At 45.8% G+C, this 24069-nt stretch overlaps 3 protein-coding genes and 1 long non-coding RNA gene across 7 annotated transcripts; 2 read left to right on the top strand and 2 right to left on the bottom strand.

The window, feature by feature from the left end:
• Nucleotides 1-11823: 11823 nt before the first annotated feature.
• LOC119444341 (uncharacterized) lies at nucleotides 11824-12313 on the bottom strand. The gene has a single exon (XM_037708752.2). It carries the CDS (start codon nucleotides 12211-12213, stop codon nucleotides 11824-11826), a length of 390 nt encoding a protein of 129 aa, XP_037564680.1. The 5' UTR covers nucleotides 12214-12313.
• Nucleotides 12314-13332: 1019 nt separating this feature from the next.
• On the top strand, nucleotides 13333-15566 carry LOC119443815 (uncharacterized). 2 transcript variants are annotated; one of them, XM_049663292.1, is made up of 3 exons: nucleotides 13333-13868; nucleotides 14591-14717; nucleotides 15350-15566. In XM_049663292.1, exons 1-3 carry the CDS (start codon nucleotides 13539-13541, stop codon nucleotides 15355-15357), a joined length of 465 nt encoding a protein of 154 aa, XP_049519249.1. In that variant the 5' UTR covers nucleotides 13333-13538; the 3' UTR covers nucleotides 15358-15566. The 2 variants fall into 2 exon arrangements, with proteins under 2 accessions (XP_049519249.1, XP_037564399.1); XM_037708471.2 differs by lacking the exon at nucleotides 15350-15566 and having other exon boundaries at nucleotides 13340-13868; nucleotides 14591-15275.
• Nucleotides 15567-16657: 1091 nt separating this feature from the next.
• Nucleotides 16658-21534, bottom strand: LOC119445434 (uncharacterized). 3 transcript variants are annotated; one of them, XM_037709720.2, is made up of 9 exons: nucleotides 21198-21534; nucleotides 20251-20347; nucleotides 19744-19868; nucleotides 19583-19666; nucleotides 19057-19128; nucleotides 18880-18972; nucleotides 18711-18782; nucleotides 18292-18626; nucleotides 16658-18147 (listed from the first exon to the last, which is right to left on the bottom strand). In XM_037709720.2, the coding sequence occupies exons 1-9, from the start codon at nucleotides 21430-21432 to the stop codon at nucleotides 17455-17457; spliced, it is 1806 nt and encodes a 601-aa protein (XP_037565648.1). In that variant the 5' UTR covers nucleotides 21433-21534; the 3' UTR covers nucleotides 16658-17454. The 3 variants fall into 3 exon arrangements, with proteins under 3 accessions (XP_037565648.1, XP_037565649.1, XP_037565647.1); XM_037709721.2 differs by having other exon boundaries at nucleotides 16658-18626; nucleotides 21198-21313; nucleotides 21375-21513; XM_037709719.2 differs by having other exon boundaries at nucleotides 16658-18626.
• On the top strand, nucleotides 19125-19897 carry LOC125943784 (uncharacterized). The gene is made up of 2 exons (XR_007465891.1): nucleotides 19125-19343; nucleotides 19442-19897. It is a non-coding gene; the product is annotated as an uncharacterized LOC125943784 (long non-coding RNA).
• Nucleotides 21535-24069: the final 2535 nt, after the last annotated feature.

Here is a 24069-nt window from a genome sequence, read left to right as displayed (position 1 = left end):
TGAATTATTAGAAGTGTGCTGGTATGGTGTATATTCGCTTGTTTGCACTGAACAAATTTAGGCTTCCCTCTTGAAGGACAAGATCTTCTTTGGCGACTTCAGATCGTATGGGGCTCGTGGGATCTGAGTATCTCGCACCAGAATCGGCCCACTTGTCTTTTGTCAACATCTGGGACACATTCTTTGACAGACCCTAGACCTATACCTTCACTGTAAAAATATAAACACGGGCCACCCACCTACAGTATTTTAGGTGTTCCAAACGAGGTTGTTCATACTTTCAAAAAGTTTGTACAGGTCCCCAAGCCAGTGTACACGAGAGACTGTTGAAGCAGAAAAAATGTACAGGTCGCGTCAGTGCATCTTTTGCCAAGAGAAATTACTTTCCTGACTATAGTTGCTGCACAGTCGTGAGTTGTGAGTTGCTGAACTTCTCATTATTTCTTGGTTTTCATGTTTTTCTGAGCTTTTTTTTTTTCATGGAACCCCAGTATATATACACACGTGTTAATTATTTTTTGTTTATTTATTTATTACATACTGCAGTCCGAAGACCAAGCAGGATGGGAAAAAAGGGAACATAGTGAAAGAAATGAACAAGTTATACAACAGGTTATAATAAACATTCCGACTGCCCCGCAGGGGCGTCTGCGTCAGCAGGCGTTTGGTGTGTTGCGACACCACGGACCCGAGCACATGAGACCCTCCCGCGTTTATCCGTACGAGTCTTAGCCGTGTCCGGGGAAAAGGGGATCCTGGGGGTTGAGCCTATGCCGTGTGTTTGGACCTTTACGGCCCCTCGGCGGAGGCAACACACCTCTTTTTCTGCTTCACGTAGACGGCACCCCCGGACTGACTTGGCCGGGGGAAATCGGTAGTTGCCTTTTCATCTCTCTCTCTCTCTCCCTCCAACCTTCGTCTTTCTCTCTCACTTTAATTCTGTCCTGGCTTCTCTTCATTTCTTTTTACTTCCGATCTTCCTGGGCCGGTATTTTGTAGCGATGCCTTTCCGGTAATAATGCGTTTTCGTGCTTATCGCGCTTTGTCAGTGGTCAGAGCGACGGTCCGCTCTCGTTATCAACGGGATCAGCCGGCCGTGAGCGGCGGATGATAAGACTAGAGTAGAAATAAGTCATAAGTCATCGCTAAGAAATCGCGGCCCTGGCAGCAAGAGTTAACCTTGTGTGGTACAACCAACCTTGGCCGTACATATTTGGTTATAGCGGCAACGTACTGTTGGCATCCGCAGGACTTGTTTTTTATAAGACCTGTGGCGTCCCCTTCTTGGGCTCCACGGTGGGGGGCTGGCGTTACTGCCGAAATTTAGATACACTAATGGATAGTGCTTTCCCTAAACTTCCTGATCGCCCTGAGAAACGAGGGCGCACCGAAGAAATATTTATTTTTTTTTTTGGCAACCGAACACAGAACTTTCCACGTTTTCACGTCATCCACTCTGATAAACTTGAAAAGACGGTGAGAGTGATCTCACCCTTCCTCGTCTCGAAATCTCTAACCGAAGTTTTCGGTCCGGGTTACAAAGCATCGAAAATGGCCAGTGGTGATCTGCTACTCAAGCTCCGCGATCAGAAACAACATGAAAAACTGCCCAATCTAGGGTCGTTTGGGGATGTTCCAGTAACAGCAACTCCGCACCGAACCAGGAATACTACCCGCGGCGTCGTATCCGATGCTGATTTGTTGGAGTTATCTGAAGCTGAAGCTACTAAGCTGTTGGAGCTATCTGAGGGCTGGAGTGATCAGAACGTCATCAGTGTCAAACGAATTAAGATGAGGCGAGACGGAAAAGAAATTCAGACCAAACACCTAGTATTTTCGACTCATGTGTTCTGCCCGAGTCCATCGAGACCGAGTACCTCAATATTTGAGTTGGACCATACGTCCCAAATCCTATCAGGTGCTTTAAGTGCCAAAGTTTCGGTCACAGTTCGCTGAACTGTCGAGGCCGGCTGACTTGTTCCAAGTGTAGTGACAACGAACGTACATTCCTCTGAAACATGCCAGAACACTGCACACTGTGTCAACTGTGATGGCGAGCATGCCGCATACTCGCGGTCCTGCCCTTCACGATGTATAACAGAAATAGCGGCTCCACTATCTACAAAGGCGTCGACAGAAACACTTTCCAGATAAACCGAGAGCAAATTGACGGAGCGAGCAGGAGGAATTGGGACAGTCCGACACGATGCAGTTTCTCCTCCAAAAACTGCAGCCTCTAGTTTTCCGAACGGGTGTCCACAACATGGGAAGCAGCGCGCAAGGGCGATGAGGAACGGTGGTAAGGTGAAGGAGAGCGACGCCGGGGCGAGCGGGATGCTCGAGCCATGTCCTGGGAAGGTGAAGCCGGGAACGTAGGACTCTGGCCCTGGTGTTCTGTCTCGTTCAAAGTTGGCGTAGCCTCGCCTTTCACCTGGGTGACGCCCGGGAACGTAGGAGTCAAACCTAGGTGCGCTGTCTCGCTGAAAGGTAGCATAGCCCCTCCTTTCATCCTGCTGACGTCGACGGCAGTAGCGAGAAATGTGGCCGCGAATACCGCAGTAGAAACAAACCGGGCGCGACGACCGCCACGGAGAGTAGTGCGGCTTTGCAGGAGTATTCGCTGCCAGCGAAGCTAGGGGGTCGCGGTAAACTTCGGTAGGTGGAGACTGAACGGTCGAAGGAGGCCGGGAGGCAATTTCGGCATAACTTGGCGGACGAAATGGTCCAGTAGACTTTTCCATTTGGGCGTTTGTCATCCACGCCAGTTCGTCCTTGATGATGTCACGCAGTCCAGTCCGTAGGAGCGGGGCGAACGGTCGCAAGCGTCGTAGGTCCAGAAAGGTGTCCATGAAGTTCCTCCCTGATGAGAGTGCGTATCAGGGCTCGCAACTCAGCATCACTGTTGAGACGAGGGTCGCAAGAGGCGCCTGGCAGACGAATAGACTGGAGCGTGTCTAGACGTTGGCATGCTGTGATAATATCACCAACGCAGTTTGGGCTCTGCATGACGAGAGCATTAAAGACGACTGTGTTGATGCCCTTCAGTATGCGGCGAACGCGGTCAGCTTCCGCCATGTCACTCTGTGCGCGGCGGCAGAGAGTGAGGACGTCCTCAATGTAGGATGTATAGGACTCGTCCTGTTCTTGTACGCGCGTTGCCAGCCTCTGTTTCGCGATTTCGGACCGTCCAGACGACATGCCGAATATCTGGCGAAATTGCTGGGTGAATGATGGCCAGTCCGAAAAGTCACTTCCGTGGTTAAAAAACCACGTCTTCGCAACTTCGGTTAGGTAAAAGGAGACATACAGCAATTTGTGCGTGTCGTCCCAATGGTTGACGTCACTGGCTCTGTTGTAGTGATCGAGCCAATCTTCCACGTCGTCGCCGCGGAGGCCGGCAAAGACGGGAGGATCGCGGTGTTTGGTGTTCACCGTCCAGGTAGGCCCAGCTGGCTGAGCAGAGGTGGTAGCAGCACTGGTGGATGGGTTGGTTTCTGCCATCACCCTGGTAGGCGAGAGCAAACGACGACCGGACCGGAGCTCCAGGGGAATCGGGAAAGTAAGAGGATGTGGGAATTGAAGCACGCTCCACCACTTGTGAGACGTTGACCGATGCAATGCCTTTTATTTCCGAGCAGTCGCCCGAGTCAGAGACGAAGCACCGCACGAGGCAAAAGATCATGATGTGTCGTATGTACAGATGACGACGACGATATGCACAAATAGCGCTCACACAAGATGAGTCGTTGGTACAGATGATGACGACGATATGCGCAAAGTGCACTCACAATATATATATATATATATATAGAGAGAGATAGAGATAGAGTCACGAGATCGTCTGCAGTTTCCCCCCCCCCCCCTCGAGAAATAGTTGGTACGCCACTGTCCAAGAGTGGCTGTGGCATGAGAGAAGTACGCGTGCAATTGTGGATTAATGGTTAGAACAGTGGGCCACTGTGCTGGGAGACAGATTCAATCCCACCAACAGTCACACACTGCTTTATAGAATTATGGGCAGACTTCACCCACTTTGGAACTAGGTTGAGTGAACACGAGTGCATCACAGTTTGCACGAAACCGCAACCTTGTGAGAGGTACGAGGTATAGGAACGTCACTTTAATAATCGAGAGTGTGCAAGGTTGCACGTGCACGCAGGTGTCGAGATGTCACAATCATCACAACCTATTGCATACTTAGACAGTTAGCAGTGCTATGTTCTAGCCTAGTTTTCTTAATTTACTTACATTGAATATGTGGAGAAACATTAGCACATGCAAAGAATTCTCAAAACAGAATTCTGTGACACTCTGCAGATGACCTATTTATTCATGTGAGCTTCTTGCGGTTAGGCACAGGGGAAAAGGGATGGGTCAACTGCATAGCTTCACCACAGCATGGTGGGATGTTAAGTCAGAGGATAACTTCTTGCTCTATGTGTATGTTTAGTGTGCTCTACCAATTCTGAAACCCTAAAGAAAGAAGTGTTTAGTAACTTTTGCATGAATATTTATGAGCCTGTTTGCATTTCTTTCTTGGTGCAGAGAAAAAGCACTTCAAGCCACTTTTCACTTTTTGGTGGAAGCATTAAAGTACCTAGAGCAGCTATTTGTAGCCTGAAGCATCAACAGGGTGATATGATTTTCAATGTGGCAAAGTATACTGTAGAAATCTTAGTTTAATTGGTTACCTTAGCCTGCAGCGAAATGATAATAAAAAGTCATAAATTCCTAGTAGCTGAATCATGAAATCCTTAAGTTGTGCATGCTTACATGTTTTCTCCACACCACATCTAATTTGTAGCTTTTCCTCTAGATGTCTAATAAAACGAATTAGCTTTTACGTTACTGCTTATTTAATTGAAATTTGTTGCATGCTCAACAGTGTTTATAGTGATAGTCAATATGTAAACAAGGCATGGAAAAGTTTATTTAGGTGCCTTGGGTGAGTCCTCAACAGCAAGTTTTAATTGTAGTGAAATTAACTTGGTATTATTTTTATCCCTCAAATATGTCCCACCTTTTCATACCCATTTCATGCATCGAAGCAGGCTACCTTTACATAGCTGGTTTAATGAGCAAACAAATTCCTCTGCTACATTAAAGTAACAATTAGGTGGGATACACTGTCATACACCATAAAAATGTGCTGTATTCTTTCACTCAAACAAAATATGAATAAGTTTGAATTGATATCGAGGCCATTTTCAGGTAACATTCAAATGCCCTTTTCTAGATGTTCACTGAACATCCACATAATATGCACAAGTCTTGCAACACAATGTCTGAGAGATACCCAGAAGCTGTTCTAGAAAAATAAAGAAACGTGTAGTGCATACAAAAATGTGATCTGGGTTTATTGAAACGTGTTAACATTCTTTAATGTATGCTCAGTGTAGGTACTGGAGCCCAATGCTTGATCACCCATGCAACAGTAAAAGCATACGTGAAAGACAATCCAACAATAAATGTGTGTTGTGCATTTAACGCGAGTTCATTGCAAAAGAGCATAATCTGGACTTGAGCATTGGATTGTTATAGAGTGCTGCCCTTTAACATGAATTTTCTTATGCTGTTGTCTCTGTCCACTTGTACTCATGGCCAATAAAAATTGTAGGCAAAGCTATACCGTGCTTAAAATTTGACAGTTTTAAGCACCCGATCAAACAGAAGTAGTATATAAGACTCACCGAGGGCATAGTTGGCACATACTTAGCGTAGTTAGTGCAAAAAACAAACGATTGTGTGGAGGCTAGTTGGTTCTTGAACATGGAAGCCAAGTTGTGCTGCATAGCTGATATGAAATACTCCTAAGTAAAAATGCTAAGGCACACAAGACGGTGCACAATCGTCTTGTGTGTTTCGTATGAACTATGCAGTGCAACTTGGCTTCCATACAAAAGACACACAGTACAAATAACAAAAGACAAGTCCAGTGTATATCTCTTTTTTTTGTTGTTGTGCTGTGTGTGTGTGCTTTTCTTGTATTTTTTGCACGCACTATGTCAATTTCATAGCAGGTGAATATTGTGCACCTGCAAAAAAATGTAGAAAAAAGCTATTTATAGGTAATATGCTGTGTTGGCCTGTTACATATACAATGTTAGCTTTGCAAGAAAATAAATATTTATAACCAAACATTTATTGGCAGAACCATTACAGCAAACTATACGTCTGATTTTCCATCTTAGACAATAGTGTACAATTTATATAGAGGTACACACGCTCCTGATGGTAGTGAATGCACGCAGCTGGTACATCTAGTGGACCTGTACAAAAGAGGAAGAAAGCACAAGTGAAGTACAAAGGATTAAAAAGAATCTGCAACTTGCACTCAAATATGAACATGTCACTGTGACAACCTGAGTGCTGCTGTGTAGCAGTTTCTTATCCTGTTGGTCTGCAGGCACAAGTGCCTGTCTTGTCATGAAGCTGCTTAGCACAGCTTCATGACAAGACTTCTCTATCCGCCATCCGAGAATTCACTCTGTAGCGGTCAGGCTCCACTGAGAGACTTGCGGCAACAGGAAGGTAATGTGGGCAATTTAAGTACAGATTTTGGTTGCTAAAGCTGTACCAGATCGATAGAAAGCAAATTTTGTAACATACTTTAATATACAAAATACTTGCGACTACTTAGAAGCAGCATGATCAGGTTTTCAAATTGAATAATACAAAGTAAACATACCCCCAATAATAAAGCCCACAAGAAACAAGTTCCCGAGGGATTGTCGATGCCAGCTGGCGGTGTCAAGAACAATAAACGCTGGAGGTGACGCTCTTTGGATGCTGAAGTGTGCCCATGCCAAATCAAATAATCGGCCAAAAATATGTTGAGAACTTGTTCCTTGCAGCTGAGTCTTAATAATTATGATGCCGCAGGCAACATTAATGCAGTTAAACAACTACCAATAGAACTATGTTAGTGCATTGCTAATGAACAAATAAACCTCTTAACAGCATTGAAGTGTACAAATAAATTGTAAATTGCCACCGGGGTTACGTTATATTAGGTTAGTTTGGGTGAGTTGACTAGAACTAGTTCTGCTGCCTTCTCGATGAAATGGTGTCCTACTTTGAAAGTAGAGTAGAAGAGAACTCGCTCTGCTTCCTTCACGATTAATGTGGCAATTCTTGGCCAGTAACGAGTTGACTAGAACTAGTTCCGTTTCCTTCACAATAAAATGTTGCCCTTCTTTGTCAGTAGAGTTGACTAGAACTTAAAACTGACTAGAACAATAAAAAAAAGTTTCATATCACCGGGTTGTGCCAGTGTTTACTGTAGCTTGTGGATACACTGAAACCTGATTAGAGCAAGCGGGCCTATGCACTAAAATACTTCACTAAATTAGGAAACTCTTTAAATCCAAACTCACCTATAACGAAATGAAACAAACTTTTGCATTGTGTTTGTTCTACACGAATTATTTGTTTTCAGTGGAAAAATTAGGCCAGAGGAATCTGCTTTTTCGTAAACAGAACTACGCATAGTAGACAGCACTTTTTACTTATGCCTTGAACAGCTTGCCTGTCGCTAAATATAGTGACTCGATTGGATCTTACTTGTAGTACACTGCTAGCATGTTTCCGAGCATTCTCGCAATTTAGGCTAAAAAAAAGCCTCTGTTATGAGCAAGTGTTTGACACGAGTATTAGTCAGCAAGTTTTGTGTGTGCGATATAGAGGATAATTCAGTTTGTGCTGGTCTGGTTTGTTATATTCAGGTTTCACTGTAGAACTGTACAAAGAGAAGAATGCTATGTACTATGAGTATCGGTATTTTCCTTGGCAGTAGCCAAACATGACGTAGAGCACACAAATACTTTGTTATCTAATTTATCTGCTAAAGGGCCAAGGCACGCTCTGTGAAATCCTCTTGAACAATATGCACAAGAAATGTCCAGTGATATATAAAACCGATATATGGCTCTCCACCATATATCGGTTGCCTGCACACACAATGCAACTCATAAATGCAATCTTTTGGCCGCACACAAACAGTGAGAGAGCTTGCGAGTGGAAAATCGTCCATGTTGCTTTTTTGTATGCATTTCAGCAAATGGCTGCACAGCATACTCTGATTAGGGTTTAAATTTTCTGGACTCCTATCTGATGCTACATAATACATATTTGCTATTACAAACAAGCCACAGTCAAGTGTGTTGAACTAGTTTTGTGCCCCATTAGTGCGAATGGTCAGCTTTGGCGATTGTAACTTTAGCATATGACAGATTTGCCTGATGGCATCAGAAGGAGTATCTTAGTCAATTGAGTCATATACAAAGACTGTGTTTTCATCAGCATCAACATTGCTTACTGTAAGCCAGTGATCGGGGTTTCGGACATGCAATATTTGAATAATAGGGCTTTTTACTTGAGTATATAGTAAACACTGGCCAAGAAGCACATCTTGAAAGCCATCCCAATGAGGAAATTTTTAATGAATTAAGTATTGTGCTGACATCGAGGTACCCTGCACTAAAGCATTTAAATCGGCATCTGAAAGAAAGTAGCGTTTGCAGACATTTAACATGTCTACTGTCACCGTTGCAAGGCCTACTAGTATATTCTTTTGCGATGACAAAATCTTGCGCTTAACAGCTTTGACTTTGTTTGGCCGTCCTCTTGCTTTCACCAAAGGTACAAGCTTTGTACTATTCGAATGCCCGCAACTGCTTGTAGCAGTAATTTGGGGTAATGGAGCTGGTGTACCTTGTAAGCTAACTGTAATTTGATTACTAGGAAAGGTGGTTAAGTTCCTGAAGAATGCCTCGCATGATGGTCCATTAGCTCCTCACCACAATTAGCTAATACATTAGCAACAGCCTTGGACATTTCACAAAGTGTCTTGTAGGTGTAGAAATACTTTTCTTGTGCAGTGTCCAGCTTCGCAGATAGCGGCAGCTCAATGCTGCTTGTCACTACTGGTGTGACACTAGAGGCCATGCAGCTGTCGCTCAGGAAATGATCTTTGCACCACCTGTCCAGTATGCATGCTTTGTCGAAAAGGTCTTGCTGGGCAAAATGGCGAGCTGCTAAAATGTGGGCACAAGGCAAACTATACTGATTATAAAAAGCACACATGCAACGCGTCAGGCATAATGAAACACTGTGCTTGGAACTTGCTGAAGCCACTATTTAGGAATTAGCAGTGGAAGTGACCAGATAATCTACTCCTTTAAACCATTCATACTGCTCAAGTACTTTATCTGTGGCCTCAGAAGTACAATTACGGGACAAGGCTAGCGGAAATAGCTCACTGGCATCATTTGCATTTAGGTTCAGCTTCATTTCCTTAAACTTGGAAAATTTTAAAGATAAGAAATCTGTGTTAATATAACTTACTAATGCTTCTATGGCTTGAACCAAATCCATGCTTGAAGTGAGATAACATTTAATCTTTTGATTGTGACACTCAATGCAATTATTCGTGTTCGTGCCAAATGTAGGAAGTTCTTGCCGATATGCATGTACCCACATTTCTTCACAGGAGTGCCAGTTCTGCATATAAGAAATAAAATATTTAGAATCAATAGCTTCGAGCTCAGCAAGCCTGTCTAAGTAGTCCTGCATAGTGAAGGAATAAACAATTTTCTTTAAGAGAGGAAGTAACTGATCACGCTGGAGTCTAGCTTTCTCATTTACCTTTTGCTGAAAGCAGTTCTGCACATGCCATGTACACACAAAAATTTCAGAATTAGGAAGAATCTTGGTCAAAATGTGTAACTCATTCATATCTTTTTCTGTCATGACTAGTCTGCAAGCTGACACAACAAACAGGTTAAAATCTGTGAACTTGGCAAATATAGCTTCCACAATTTCCGTCGTTTCATTACGTAAAAAAGCAAAACACAAAGGTCTCCCGTGACCTCCACCGTCTTCAATCAAAATAGAGTACAAAATATAGCTTTCAATATTTACTTTATAGGTTCCGTCAATAAATAAAATCTCTGGATACTTTTCTAAAATCTCACGCATGTGCATTGTCTGAAGCAGCACAAATTGCAGGTTATTACTTTGATTCTTTTCATAGTGAATGACCAAGTTTGGATTAATTGCTAACAAGGTGTCTATTTTTTCTAAAACCATTTCTCCGTGAGCCTGCTCGTTGCGAATAGGAATAAAAAACCTTTGCTTGTAATTGTTAACATCTTTCGTAGTTCACTTCTTGCCTATTTTCTGTTCGACCAAATTTTTAAAATGCTTTGGGCCAATATTACATTTGGCAAAACCAAAGAATTCTGCCTACTCTGCACCATTAAGAAGCCTGCTTTGAGGATACAAGTAATAATTGCGTGATTACGCTTAGTTTGCAGCTTGGTTACTTTATAGTGCAGAGTAGGCAATTTGCACAGGCTTACAGATACTGACATTTCACAACCAGTACCATTGTATGCTTGCTTGGATCGCTTTCCTGTGCCTCTTGGTTTTATGGCACGACCGTGAACACAACAGTATGAAATCGTAATATACTCAAACTCTTTAGATTCTGTTGCAAATGGACTTCTGTGAGACTTATTAATTGTGATGATGTGCTTGCCCTCCCTGCACCACTCATCAAAGCTTTACCTAAAAGAAATAAAATTATAAAATGTTGCATTTAAATAAACTTTGCTGCCTCCATCATGCAATACATTCACAAGGTTAAGAACTCTAGTTGTGTTGGCACCAGCTCCTTCACAAACAGCCTAGGCATCAGAGCTGGCAGGCCTGCAGCTGGATGTCAAAGCAGCCTCACAACACCTATGTCATGTGGAAGCAGTGCACCCAGCTTTGTTAAGGTCACCAGCCTCTGTGCCAGGATTACTCATGATCTGCCCTCCATCTTGTATTGTTCCTGGCCTACAGCATTTGCAGACAGTGACGTCATTTGGAACACCATTTATGACAGGTCTGCACTCAGCCGTAGCAACTACCAAGCAGTCTTTATTCTGCCTGCTAGCCACATGCTGCACCTTGCCAAAACTATCACAAATGGCATCCTGAAAGGCACGGGCTTGTCCTTCAAGCTTGCTACCAGAGAGAGTAGAGTGAGTGAGTGAGTGATAACTTTATTATTATGAGGGGTGAGGGAGGCTAAGCCATGTAGGCTGCCAGGCTGTGCTTCACGATGGCGTCTTCAGCTCGTGCCAGGACCTGTGTCTAGATGTCTCGGTCGGTGCTGGAGGGAAGGGCCTCCCATTGTTCGTCGGTGGGGAGTGGCGAGAGGAGGTCGGCGGGTGGGGGATCTTCCTGGCAGCCCCAGAGGATGTGGTTCAACGAGGCAACGTCGTCGCACAGGCAGCAGCGTGGATGGAGAAGAAGCAGATTTTCCACTGTCAATGCGTGTCTGTTTCTGGCGTACAACTGCTGTCAAAGGTGAAGCGAACTTCAAGAACTTGGCAGCTGTCGCAGCAAGAACTTTGCCTTCCCTGTCTGCAGCCAGGTCGCAGCTCCATTCTTGCTTGCGCAGTGCCACAGCCTTCCGCCGTCGCCTCTTCGATACTACCAGTTTCCACTCACTGTCACCACAGTGGGAGGCAGCCTCTGGCACACCTGCTTCTCGAGCACTGGCCTCTCCTTCTCCAATGGAAGAGAGAAGAGCACACAACGTGAGCACTCTCATGCTTCTGTGTGGCTCTCCTAGTTCTCCTGACACAAGTGGTGCATGCACTTCGACCAGGGATCATTGGCTCACCAGACCTCCCCTCGGCTTTCCCCTGCTTGGTACACTTGTGCCATGGAAAATGGGGGAAGGCAGGCTGTCCCAGGTCCACCCAGCCTTGCTACCCTTGCAACGGACACCGCCAGAAAGTGAAAAGCAAGCACATTGAAGGGTTTTGGTCACCTAGCTGGTTGGTGTCGTGCCTCTGCAAGGGAGCAGTGCTGGCTTTCCAGACAGGAGCTGGTGCTGTGGAAGGTCCACTTGCTGCATGAGAAGAAATGAAAATATGCAAACCAAGTGGGGGGAAACTCAGCCTCGGAGATGGCAGGGATGCTGTCCTGCCGAGTCCAGCTGGTCCATGAAGAAGGTGCCTGGGTCTCCTTGTAGCACTGCTGGATGCAGCTTCTCTCCAGATTGACGGACAGGGTGCAGGCCACCTGGTACAGGTAGTCTGTCAGCACCTTGTTATCAAAGCGGCTCGGGTGGACACCACCTCTGCTCAGGTAGCTGGGCCAGTCATCCACGAGACTACACAGGACAGTGAAGCCACCCTCGTGGCAGTACTGCATCAGGGCAGCATTAACCTCTATGTAGTTGTCATTCAATCAAGAGGACTGAGCTTCCCATGGGCAGTACTGATTCTGCCCCCGAGGAAGAATGGCAGAAAAAGCTACCATGGGATTCCTTTCAATGATCCCCTGAGCGAGCTGGCGATACTTCTCGATGCACACACTGACACTGTCAACAGTGTTGTTAGTGCCAACGTGCACGATGACAACAAAACCAGCTAGCTTGCTAGCAATCATTGACAGCAAATACTCAATCCTTATTCCTCTATGCGCGGCAACACTGACTGACAAACTACGAAGCGCAGTGTTGTTAGTGCCAACGTGCACGATGACAACATCAAAACCAGCTAGCTTGTCAGCAATCATTGACAGCGAGTACTCAATCCTTATTCCTCTATGCGCGGCAACACTGACTGACAAACTACGAAGCGATGGGAAATACTAGTCCACGTATTTCACCATCGAGTCGCCGCCAACCAACACACTTATTTTGCAAGCAGTACAATATAAAATGACACCGAGAAGAAGAAAAGAAATAAAACTTGGAGAAAATAAATCTGAGCTTTTTCACAAACGAAAGAAGGCACCTTCTAGTCAGCAGTATATATGCTGACAAATCCGAGAAATACGCGCTAGGGATGAACGAAGCACGCGGTCGCGAACAAGAGCAGCAAGATCAGCAGATACGCAGCAAATACATTTAAAATACTTATGAGAAAAGATTATATAACGCTAGCAAATATAAAGTAACGCTGCAATGCAGCTTTTGCGCATATAAAACAAAGCAAGCGGTCGCGAACAAGAGCAGCAAGATCGGCAGCGACAATTACAATCAGAATACAATCAAAATACCTTATTAGAAAATATTAAGGTAGCGCTAGGGGCCAGTGGCGCACCGACGGGGGGGGGGATTCGGGGGTTGTAACCCCCCCCCCCCCCTGAGGCCGACTTGACCCCCCCTCCCTTTGTTTAACCCCTTTGCTTTCCTTACGCATTTGAGACGAGTACTGCAACTAAAATGTAAGACGCGCAATCGTCTGCACACTCGCAAAAAAGGGCATTGTTTTGACAATTTCCCGTGAAGAAATCGAAATTAGTGCTGTTTAGATGGTATAGGTGGTATTCACGTGACGTCACGGAAGAGCAGTCTGGCGGGCGCTGTAGCGGAAAGGGCACAAGCTGCGTTGGCCACTATGAAACCGCCATATTTTTGGGGAGTCGGTGTCAACAAAGCCTATCTCCGCTGTTGAAGCGCTGACGATGTGTGTGTTTTTTTTACTTTAGGAGGAGTCACTAAAGTGCCTATCTCTTGCAACTTTGCAAGCATGAATGCCAGCCCCTCATTAATGCACTTAAGCACGTACGCGCAGAATTTAGAGTCCGGTGCGAAGGTGCGCTACGTCGAGAAAGTGGAGCTTTGCGGTGGCGTCGATCCACTTATGCTTACTGGCAAAGAGGCGTCATTTGATCTCGCGCTCGTACCCAAGGTAGAACTTTCTGATATTAAGGACTACCTTGTGCACGCTACAAGCTTCATAACTCACGAACAGCTGAAAGCAAGAAAATCCCTGGAGTCGCACAACTATTTGACCAGCGGCTTTGTTCAAGAACCCCAGCTGAGAAGACACGGCGAGCACGTCATTGTGCGCACGAAGGTAAGACAATCTAAAACGCTACATCAGCTAGTTGGTCTTTGTATTACCGGGTCGAATTGTAACGCTAACGGGTAATACTTGCCAATGTGTGTGACAGTAGTGTGATTCGTGTTCGGAATGTTTCGCTGCGCAGCGAAACATCGTAGCACTTTCTCAAGTTACTGCCAGCGAGCGGCACTTTTTTCATCGTTTATGTACCGTTGCTCCTTGATAGTAGATGAAAATTTCAGGAGTAGGCTTTCGCGCAGCGCAGCGTCCAGCAACGCAGTGCCTTCCGGAGTTAAGGGAGCGAAAACGATACCAAAGAAAATCGTTTGTACGCAACAAGTCAGCTACCACCATGCTGCACCTTTAGAAACACTTGCTGTTTAGCGGCTACTTCCAGCGGTTCACCTTGCTCCAGCCCCTCTCCCCCCCCCCCCTTCCTTTTTTTTTTTTTTTTTGCAAATTCCCGTCACCTGCCCAAGCGTTTACTACGTTCTACAAATTATCGCTACCGACGAGGCCGCGAGCTTCGCATACGTATGCGCAGTTGCGATTCGATTGTGCAAGCATAAAAACCACTCGCTGGTGTTTTGCTTATTTACACTCATGGATACACCTACATTAGTTTCACTCACTGCTGATTTAGTAACTCGCCTTGCTTTTTGTGCAGTGGGGCAACCTGTGTTCTCAGCATGCATAGAACCAGCAGCTAAATAGATCACTTCCTCCATTTGCAGGTAAATCACTCCCAGGCAATTTCCACTCAGCCACTCGAGCCATGGCTTCTTGTCAAGCAGGATGGAATGGTCAAAGCTGCACACTGCACGTGTATGGCGGGTCTCGGCGAAGCCTGCTCACACATTGGTGCACTGCTCTTCTATTTAGAAGCAGCTTCAAACTTTCGTGATGGTCAGGCTTGCACTGATAAGGAAAATGCATGGCTGCCTCCATACTCAAGTACTGTGCCTTGTGCGCCACTTGCACACATCGACTTTGCGTCAGCTACCACCAAGAAAAGGCGGCTAGATGGACATCGATCATCATCCTCAAAGAAACCAGCCACCACTATTGAGAGGCCTTCACAGTGCGAATGGAAGGGCTTTCTCGACAGAATTAAGAAGGCTGGCAAATATTCTGCAGTGTTGGCACTGAAAAAGGACTATTGCGAGGAGTTCATTCCTGTGCAAGTGAAGCACTCCACTGCTCTTCTCGGACACTTGGCAAGAGACAAGCCATTGTCAAGGGATGCGATGCTGGAGGAGTGCGAAATGTTTGCCCAGGCGTATGTTGTAGAGCCAAAGGTATTTATATTTCCATTGAAGGATAGCTTTATTGATATAAAGTAACTACATGTTGCATGACAGACAAGGCACTGCTAAAAGCTTGAAACTACCAGTGTTTACATTGCCCAACCTGCATGGTTGCTGCTAGCTAAATGCAGTTTTGTGATCATGTACATTGAATTAGTGTGAAAAGTCATTGTATTGAAAATGCAGGTCTGTAAAGATGCGGAAGCGGCAACGAGAGGTCAGTCGGCCTCACCAACATGGTTCGCCTTCAGAGCAGGCCGGGTCACAGCATCGACAGCCCACGCAGCTTGCCGAACGACCTTGACTCAGCCATCTGTGAGCCTGGTTAAGAAGATCTGCTACCCGGAGGAGAGCAAGTTTTCTTCTCCTGCAACTAATTGGGGTCTGCGCAAGGAGGACATTGCCAGGAACCAATACGTTGCTGAAGCATCCAGCCAGCACAAAGAGTTTGTTTGCAACAAGTCTGGATTGCATATTAGTTCACATGAGCCCCACATGGCAGCAAGCCCAGATGGCCTGATTTCTTGTGCCTGCTGCCAAGATGGCGTTTTAGAAATTAAGTGCCCATATTCAGCTGCTTGTGTAAAGGACGTTGTGACCCAGAAAAGTGGCTGCTTAGAAGTTGCTGCTAGTGATAATACACTAAAGCTGAAACGACAACATGCTTACTACACGCAAATACAAATGCAGCTTTTTGTTTGCCAGCGCAGCTATTGCGACTTTTTTGTGTGGACACCAGCAGATAGCCATCTTGAAAGAATCTTCCTGGATGCCGAATTTTGTCAAGGGGTCGTGAACAGGAGTAGGGATTTTTTCAAGATAGTCCTGTTGCCAGAGTTGTTATTTAAGACCTGGACAACATCTTCAGAGAACAAAAATGGGCCTGAAGACTCTTCTGATGACGGAGCACTGCATTTCTGTTATTGCGGTGGTCCAGAGTCTGGAGACATGGTAGAATGCAGTGGCCCAGACTGTGAGGGTAAATGGTTTCACTTTCAGTGTGCCAACTTGAAGCGCCCTCCGAAAGCGAAGGCTTGGTTCTGCAAGGGTTGCAAACCCCGAAAGTGATAAATATGCATATTTGTAGTCCTGTTATAGGTAATGTAAGTGCACACATGAAAGGACCTAGTGAACTTGTTCTGTGAAATTAGCCTTACAAAATATTGCTGCATACAAGGGGAAACTGAACAGAGTCATCAAACTGTTCACCTTATCACTGAATTTTACATAGCAAAGTACATTATGAAGGAGCAGTCTAATAAATGTGGAATCTTTGGATGACAGCAGGTATTTTTCATTCACAGCAGTTTTGTTTCTATTGCAGTGTTTTCTCTAGCATGAGTGCTGCACACGTTGGGTCGCTGGGGTTCTTTGACATAATGGGCTCGGCATGTAATGCACATGGCAAAACATGGTGGATTAGGGTAGGAGCGGATTTCAAGGAACGAAAAGTGAACTTGTGCAAGACAAATTTAGGTGGAAAGATTAACTTTATTCGTCTTCCTCTTCAGTTGGCACATACACAGGGGCGGCCTCTGCTTCATTACACCAGCAGTTGTTTCCGTTGCAGTACATGGCAGATCCTTAGGTGTGGCAGGGCCCCTTCATTTAAAGTGGTTGAGACATCAAATTTGTGGCTTGCGCGTTGTTTGTTTCAAACGTTTCTTATTGCTCCATAAAGCATGATACACGCTGGAAGGATCATATATTCTCGGTAAATAATTTAATATCGCATTATTTATGTGCACCAATTTCGGTTTCTCGGCGCCGAGTTGGACAGTGACGTCACTGGCTAGGAAGCTTGGTCACGTGGGCCCACAAGGCTGTGACGCACGCACTGCTGCATCGTCTGCTCTCGCACACACGTTTTGTACCAGCGCAAGCAAACAAACCCACGCCGACAGTTGCCATCGCTAGCTGCGGCAGCTCCGATTCCGACTGCGTCTTCGTCCGATGCAGCTTATACTGTACTCTAGACTCGAGGCTTGCCCCGTGCTGTGGGTCACCGCTCATCGTACGTCGCTCTAATGTGGTATGACATCACTAAAACACGTTACGCTTCCAACACAGTGACGTCGGTGTTAATCGCGCTAGCTATGGGTCTCGATCGCGAGAACGAGCATTTAGGCACTCTTTGGAAGCAAATTAAAATATATTTAACACGTTTGCTGTGTCGAACACTTCATGTTGAGTGTCCTTTCATACAGAGGAAGCCTGCAGCAGGCCTTTTATACCCTCAAAATTTGGTGTCTCAACCCCTTTAAGTAAAATTTAGATTTGGCGCATCCAGATCAGTCAACAGGCACAACCGATTTGCTCAGATTTGTCAGCGCAGCACACACCGCAACAATTTTGTCAAGTTGTGTTAGAGTGTCCTCGCTTTGCACTGCTAGCAGATCAATAGGGATGGTGCTTGAAAGAATTTTGTACTTTCGCCTCAGCAAACCTATCACACGTTCCACGTGGATGCGCACATTCGCAATTTTCCTAGTTTTTTCAACCTCCCAGGCTGATAGCTGAGGTTTGCCCCTTGTGAATGCAGGAACCTCAAGGCGTGCACGATGAATGCCTACGGCATCACCAATCGTGAATCCTCTGTCGGCGAGCACCGTGTCACCTGGGAGAAGGTGGTTCAACATTCCACTCGACTCTGTTATAAGCTTGTCGCTTGTCCTGCCTCCCCACCCTTTGGAAATGAAAGTGATTGCTCCCTGAGGTGCTATTCCTATCAGATATTTTGCCGTGTTGTGGTGCTTATACCGCGACCACGTCTGTGACCTAGGGAGCATTGACGAAGGGCGCTCAATGAATATCTCGAAGCAGTCTATAATGACTGCCACACTCGTGCCAAATGCTTTTCTGAAGGCCATTGGCATGGTCTGCTGCAATTGTTCACGACTGGGCCAGTCCACCAGCTGTTTTAGTCGTACATGCATGGCCGCGATCCACCGGTTGACTACTCGTGTTGCTGTGGCTTGGCTGACCTGAAAGATAAAGCCAGTCACTATTATAAAGCAAACAGGGCCATCTTGCCACCAAATGTTAGCCCACGAGAGTATTATAACATATACGTGATGCCAACTGTAAATAAGTGCTCGCAACAATACAAATTCCACCAGTCCACTTACCTCAAATCTATACGCCAGGTCCTGCAAGGGCACTCCTAGTCGCAGCCTCACAAGTGTGAGCACAAGCTCTTCGAACTTAGTAAGCACATTGTTTGCGCTGTGCGACACACCACTCTCGAGAAGCGCGAACAGCGCTATCAAAACTGTGTAGCTTGGTAGGCCAGTGTAAAATTTTACACGGTTGTCGTCTTGCTCCAATGAAGCTTTAGACAACTGAAGTCTACGCAAAGAGCCCTTCACTTCGTTTAGCTCTGCACGTAGGGCCTGGTTGTCGCCTTCGAAGCTGTTTAATGCACTGCTTGTGATATCTGTTTGGGTTTCAGCGTCCTTTAGCACTGAAAGAAACATACAGACAATACATTACTACGCGTGTCATATTCAGGTGCAGGCTGCTATGAGATATGTGCCACTGTACTTACATGACGTGGTGTTCACTGAAGCTTCAGCCGTCGAAGTGGTGGCTTGAACACCAGCCTCAGAGAACTTCACATCTGATAAATAAATAAATAATGCAAGAATGTAACACTTGTACTCAGCATGGTGCTGAAAACCTCTGGTTTGCTGCAATTGCATGAATGCAGTACTCACAGGATGCGCCATCCACTGCAGCTCCAGCAGTAGAACCAGTTTCAGCTGAGACTGGGGCCCTGCCTACCTCAGGTGATGGCATGGATGGTGGGTCTGCGGTGAGGCATTAACAGTCATTTAAATTGTGTTCTTAAGGTGCTCAGGCCCTTTGCAACTGTGCAAACAAAGTTCACTCACGAAATATGTCAGCTGCAGTATCAGCATCTTGTGGTACAGTTGCAGCTGGTACTTGTTGCAGCATTGTTGGGCCTGCATTAAAGTGTTATCATTGGCATTTCACAACCATCAACCTTGTTTCTGCAACAACTCGGGCGCATCAAAACTGCACATATCCTGTATACACACAATAAGGCGCCTACAGCTCCAGAAAGAGAAGCACCCAATAGGTCATGCTGGGCGACCGTCGGATATGCGACACTGCTTACTGCAAGAAATGGGGTAGATGATGGGCCACCTGCAGTGAGGTTGTTCTTGACAGAAAGACTAATCATGCAACCATTAACTGCATGCAAACTCAAAGAAATGCAAGAAATGGGGTAGATGATGGGCCACCTGCAGTGAGGTTGTTCTTGACAGAAAGACTAATCATGCAACAATTAACTGCATGCAAACTCAAAGAACATAGGGAACAATAATAATTCCATTACAAGCACGCTGTAATGTTATGTCCAGTCTAAATGAACAGCTTACACAGGGCACTGACCTGAATCATTTATTGTGCAATGAGACATATGTGACTCATTGCCTTGGTCATTTTGTACTGCAATGGGACTTGCAAGTGGTGTGCCTGCATAAAAACAAAGATGTTAAGACGCTGAATGTCATTAAAGGAAATATTCCCCTTGTATGAATCAGCCATTTTACTTGTGACAGTACTGTTCACAGCACTCTGCTGTGCATTCAACATTGTAGTCAAGGGTCGCAGCACTCTGCTATCGGCCTTTTGGACCACCTTTGGAGTCGCAGCCCTCTTGCAACGTCGCTGGTGCCTGAAATAAAATGTACCTCTCTGTAAAAATGTCTACGTTGTACTCATTACCACTACTTGCATTGATGATTCTACCTCTACAACTGCTTGCTATTTGTCACAGTGCTGGCACCAGTTCTCACAAATTTGTATTCTCTTGGAAACTGAAACCCGCCTACTCTCTGCAGACACAACTATTCTCAAAATAATGCTAACTTGGAAGTAACTGATTGGAATGCATTACTTGATGACTATGTAACTTATACTACGTAACTGCAGTCGGGAGTGCAATATAAAACATAGCTGCTGTATCAACACAGTGTCCGCCAGCACCTCTTAGGTCTCAGCTATTTTTAAAGTCTGGGTTTGCTGTGCGCTACCAGAAAGAGCACATACATACATACCTTTCTTCAGATCGAGTTGTTGACTTTGTGTCATACCCTAGGTGCAAGCTTGGCGCCCAGTCCGGGTTCGTCAGATCCATTAAGTAGGATGGCCTGCCTGCAAGTATGAACGAGACTGCGTTTGCACAACAAAACAAGTTCCTTGAAAACTGACGCATTTCTAACAAGAATAGCCACTGGTTGCAGTAGCAAGAAGTCTAGCCATTACTTGAGGCCACAACTGCACGACAACCAGCTTTTACACAAAAATCACGCAGTGTGCTAAGGGCTCTCGGGCAAAATAACTTCAAACAGCAGAATCAGCAGTACGACAGGCTTCGCTCGTTTCCGGAACAATTACGCCAGCATCATAAACACGAACAGGCATGATGTCATAGCATTAGTTAATTTCTGGGGTTTTACATGCCAAGACCACTTCGAGTTCTTGCTTTAGCGCAACTCAGTTTGAGTATGAAGGAAAAAAGGGAACAGGTGACAGAATACGATGCACCAACTTGCCCAATCTACAGTACTTCTGAACCACTTCGAGGCACGTCGCAGCGGGGGACTCCGGAATGATTCTGACCACCTGGGGTTCTTTAACGTGCACCCAATACACGGTACACGGGCGTTTTTTGCGGTTCACCCCATCCCATCAAAATGCGGCTGGCGTGGCCGGGATTTCGTACCGCGAAATCGCGCTTAGCTGCGCAACGCTCTAGCCGCTAAGCCACCACGGCGGGTGTCTTGGCATTTAGTGCAACTCAGTTTGAGTGAAAGGGAACAGGAGAAGGCGGCAGAGTAGCAACCACCGTGTTGTCTTTTACTACAGTTCACTACCTAAAGCAAGCCTTCAAACGTTATGCTAACCACATACGCTACAGCATTACTAGCATCGATCACGTGCAAGCCCTACCCTTCAAATTCGCGCTGCGTAATTTGTAGCAGAACGACAAATATGCACTCACCAGAAACGAAGTGCTCGCTGCAGACTTTGTAGTGGGTAGCGTCTGTATTAATGTCACCCCGGTAGAGGCGACGAAACCATTCCGCTCGACGCTTCGTTGAGATCTCTAAGGTCTGGCTGCATTGCCAACGAACAACATTCGGCACAGAAAAAAAACTAAGCTTCTTCGTGTTCTCACCAGAGTCAGTTTTCCGCCGCGACTCGTTGTTGCATCCGAACACAGCGCAATTAACCATGATTAAAATGATTGCCGAGGTCCTTGAGATTGCAATGCCTGCTGCTGCACTTCAAAGCACCACGAAACGAAAGCATTCCCCCAAGGATATGGCGGCCGGAAGCGCAAAGCTCGCCGCGCCGGCCTCAGCCCTTCCGGTCATGCTGCACGGGATCACAGTGTTGCTTACGCGTGAATACCACCTATTGGCAATCTGGAGTGCCGCGCGCATGAAGGAAGGAAAGTATTTTTTACCTCCGTGGCCGCGCGGCACAGCAGCCATTGCCAACAATGTACTGCACAGAAGTTCTGCGAGAAAAACTGGGCGACCGCCAGCATCCGTGTTACATCCGCGTAGCGAACGCCAACTCGCTAGCAGACGACGCGCTTGACAATGACAGAAAAATTGAAGACATCGCGTTGTAAAATCCATACCTCAAATATATATGTTTCGCAAAATGCTGTAAATATAATACATTTTAAATTGAAATAAAGCACTATTTTAACAGTGTACGATGCGCAATCGGCCTCGCCGCCCGCAGCGCTAGACGGCGCGCTAAAACACACCAGCATACTGTTGGGGCAATGGTTGGGGTCTCAATTATCGATCTAGTTACAACGCGTCAACGCAGAGCAACGCGCAGAGTCAACACTTCCGTTGGTGGAATCCGCATGCATAGTCCGCATGGATCTTTCCGGACGCGGAAACGCGGCTTGCGTTGTGAATCCCGCGGATTTCGTACCGGGGCCTGTCGTGAACGTTTGTGTTTCGGGTGCATTTTTTTTCTTGACAGTTCATGCCAGACTCGTTGGCAATGCACCAGCAAGAGCAATTTCGACCAGCGGCCACGACACAATCGATCGCTGCCATGAGGACTATGTGATACTTGCAGCTTGTAAAGTGGTTCACCGACTCAAGTGTCGCAGAGGTAGGCTGCGTCGGCTTAAAATATTCTCGGCTTCGTTAGCAGCGAGACATGCATGTCAAAGTTATTTGTTTTATGCATGATATACGCATGAGTATTGCTGAGTGTAGTGTCAATCATGAGGTTTTGTCCGCCAGAGTTAATGTTGCAGAAGTGCCAGGCCGGTTTTTTTTTTTTTTTTTTTTTTCTTTCATGTCGTCGCCGACGTTAAGTTCCGCGCCCCGCGACTTATGCAACACAGTCAGAATTATGCCAGATTCATAGGGTAGCTGTGGTGTCCTCTCAGCAGCTGTGTGTAACCACACCAATGTAGTGCGGACGCACCATGTTACCGCGTGGCGTCCGCTTTCTTGAATTCGGATTGATTCTGTTAAGGTTTGACGACAAAGGTACAGAGTCTCCGAGAGGTGAAGTGGAAGGTAGGGGGTTAAGGACCTCCTAGGCTTATTACTTTTTTCCCCCTTTGTACTCGATGCTCTTTTGTATTGCCTCTCTATCGGAATGTCGCGGCAGGGAATTGAACCTGCAACCTCGTGCTCAGTAACAGAATGCCATATGCTCCTGACATTGATGTTTGTAATAGGCAGCCTACATGCAACGCTGTTTTAGGATGGTGACATTCTTTGTAACGGTACTTGCCGCCGCCAGCTAAATTGGCAGGTTATATGTGGGGCACGAAATGGAAAACGACCAACCGGCAGACCACGTTCGCATGGAGCAGCAGTGTCTGGCTAACCGGAGTGATTTGCAACTCGAAATGAGTAAATTCCATTCATATCTTTCAATAACCTCTGGTTAGCGTGATGCCTGTCACCGACTTGCGTTAGCGCTGCAATGCATAATAATAATGCGCCAGGAGTCCACTGTCGGTCGGTCTGCATAACAAATATCCGGATTTACATTCACTTTAACGTGCCCCTAAATCTTAGTTTTCCATTTCGCTTTCTTCAATGTGTTGCTGCTGTAATAGTGATCTAGCGAAATGCATTGACATTTCAATGGTGTGAATATTATGGGCACACTTCATCATTACATCTGTGCATTAGCGGCTAATCATTTTAAGCTCGCTGAAGTAAGCTAAAATTAAGGGCTCGCAAAAGCGTAGGAGTGCCATGAAAAGAGCGAGCTACTTGAATATCAAGCCAAGTCTTGCTTGCAGACTACTGAATTGCTATGTCAAAGCATAATTTTATATACACTGTAGTGGCATCCGAAGAAACACTTTGTGTGTTTCCATCGCTTCGAGGGTCGCTACTCCAACCCAATAAAAGAAGGCAAGTGGCCGAGAACGTGACCAGCGGCATAGAACATTTCTTGTAGGTGGAAGCGAATAATTTTGCTCTTGGCTTGAAGTCATGAAGCAATATTTGCACCATTATTGTTGCTCTATGCAGGAACGCGCATGCAGTTTTGATGTTAGCACAGCACAGGCAAACCGATTCCTCTGTGCCAGTGTTGATTCGACTTGCCGCGCAAGGTGCTGATAGTTCTTGCGCCGACTTGCCGCTTAGGCAGTGTCAGGAGCCAGTAGCCACAGTGCCATGGCAGTGGGGCGTTTCATGCATTCGACAATCATAAAAACCACATTTCATGCATCTTGACAATCATAAAAAGCGTATAGCTGAAGAAAGGAATAGGAATTCTAAAATGAGTTTTGTCAAGATAAACAGAATGTGCACTATGTGTAGCGCTTATTGAGCCACTGTGCATGATGTAAAACATTGTGATAGACA

Source organism: Dermacentor silvarum, chromosome 3 (assembly GCF_013339745.2).
Source record: "Dermacentor silvarum isolate Dsil-2018 chromosome 3, BIME_Dsil_1.4, whole genome shotgun sequence".
In the NCBI taxonomy this organism is placed as follows: domain Eukaryota; kingdom Metazoa; phylum Arthropoda; class Arachnida; order Ixodida; family Ixodidae; genus Dermacentor; species Dermacentor silvarum.
The sequence above is the reverse complement of the archived record's forward strand: the minus strand, read 5'-3'. Positions and strand labels throughout refer to the sequence as shown.

Bases quoted from the DNA above. Each gene is read 5' to 3' on its own strand.
- LOC119444341 (XM_037708752.2), bottom strand. From the start codon at position 12,213: ATGCAGTACTGCCACGAGGGTGGCTTCACTGTCCTGTGTAGTCTCGTG.
- LOC119443815 (XM_037708471.2), top strand. From the start codon at position 13,539: ATGAATGCCAGCCCCTCATTAATGCACTTAAGCACGTACGCGCAGAAT. The intron at 13,869-14,590 runs GTAAGACAATCT...CTCCATTTGCAG, and splicing joins ACGTCATTGTGCGCACGAAG to GTAAATCACTCCCAGGCAAT.
- LOC119445434 (XM_037709719.2), bottom strand. From the start codon at position 21,432: ATGGTTAATTGCGCTGTGTTCGGATGCAACAACGAGTCGCGGCGGAAA. The intron at 19,667-19,743 runs GTAAAATGGCTG...GTTTTTATGCAG, and splicing joins TGTGAACAGTACTGTCACAA to GCACACCACTTGCAAGTCCC. The intron at 19,129-19,582 runs GTCAGTGCCCTG...ACTTTAATGCAG, and splicing joins TTGCACAATAAATGATTCAG to GCCCAACAATGCTGCAACAA.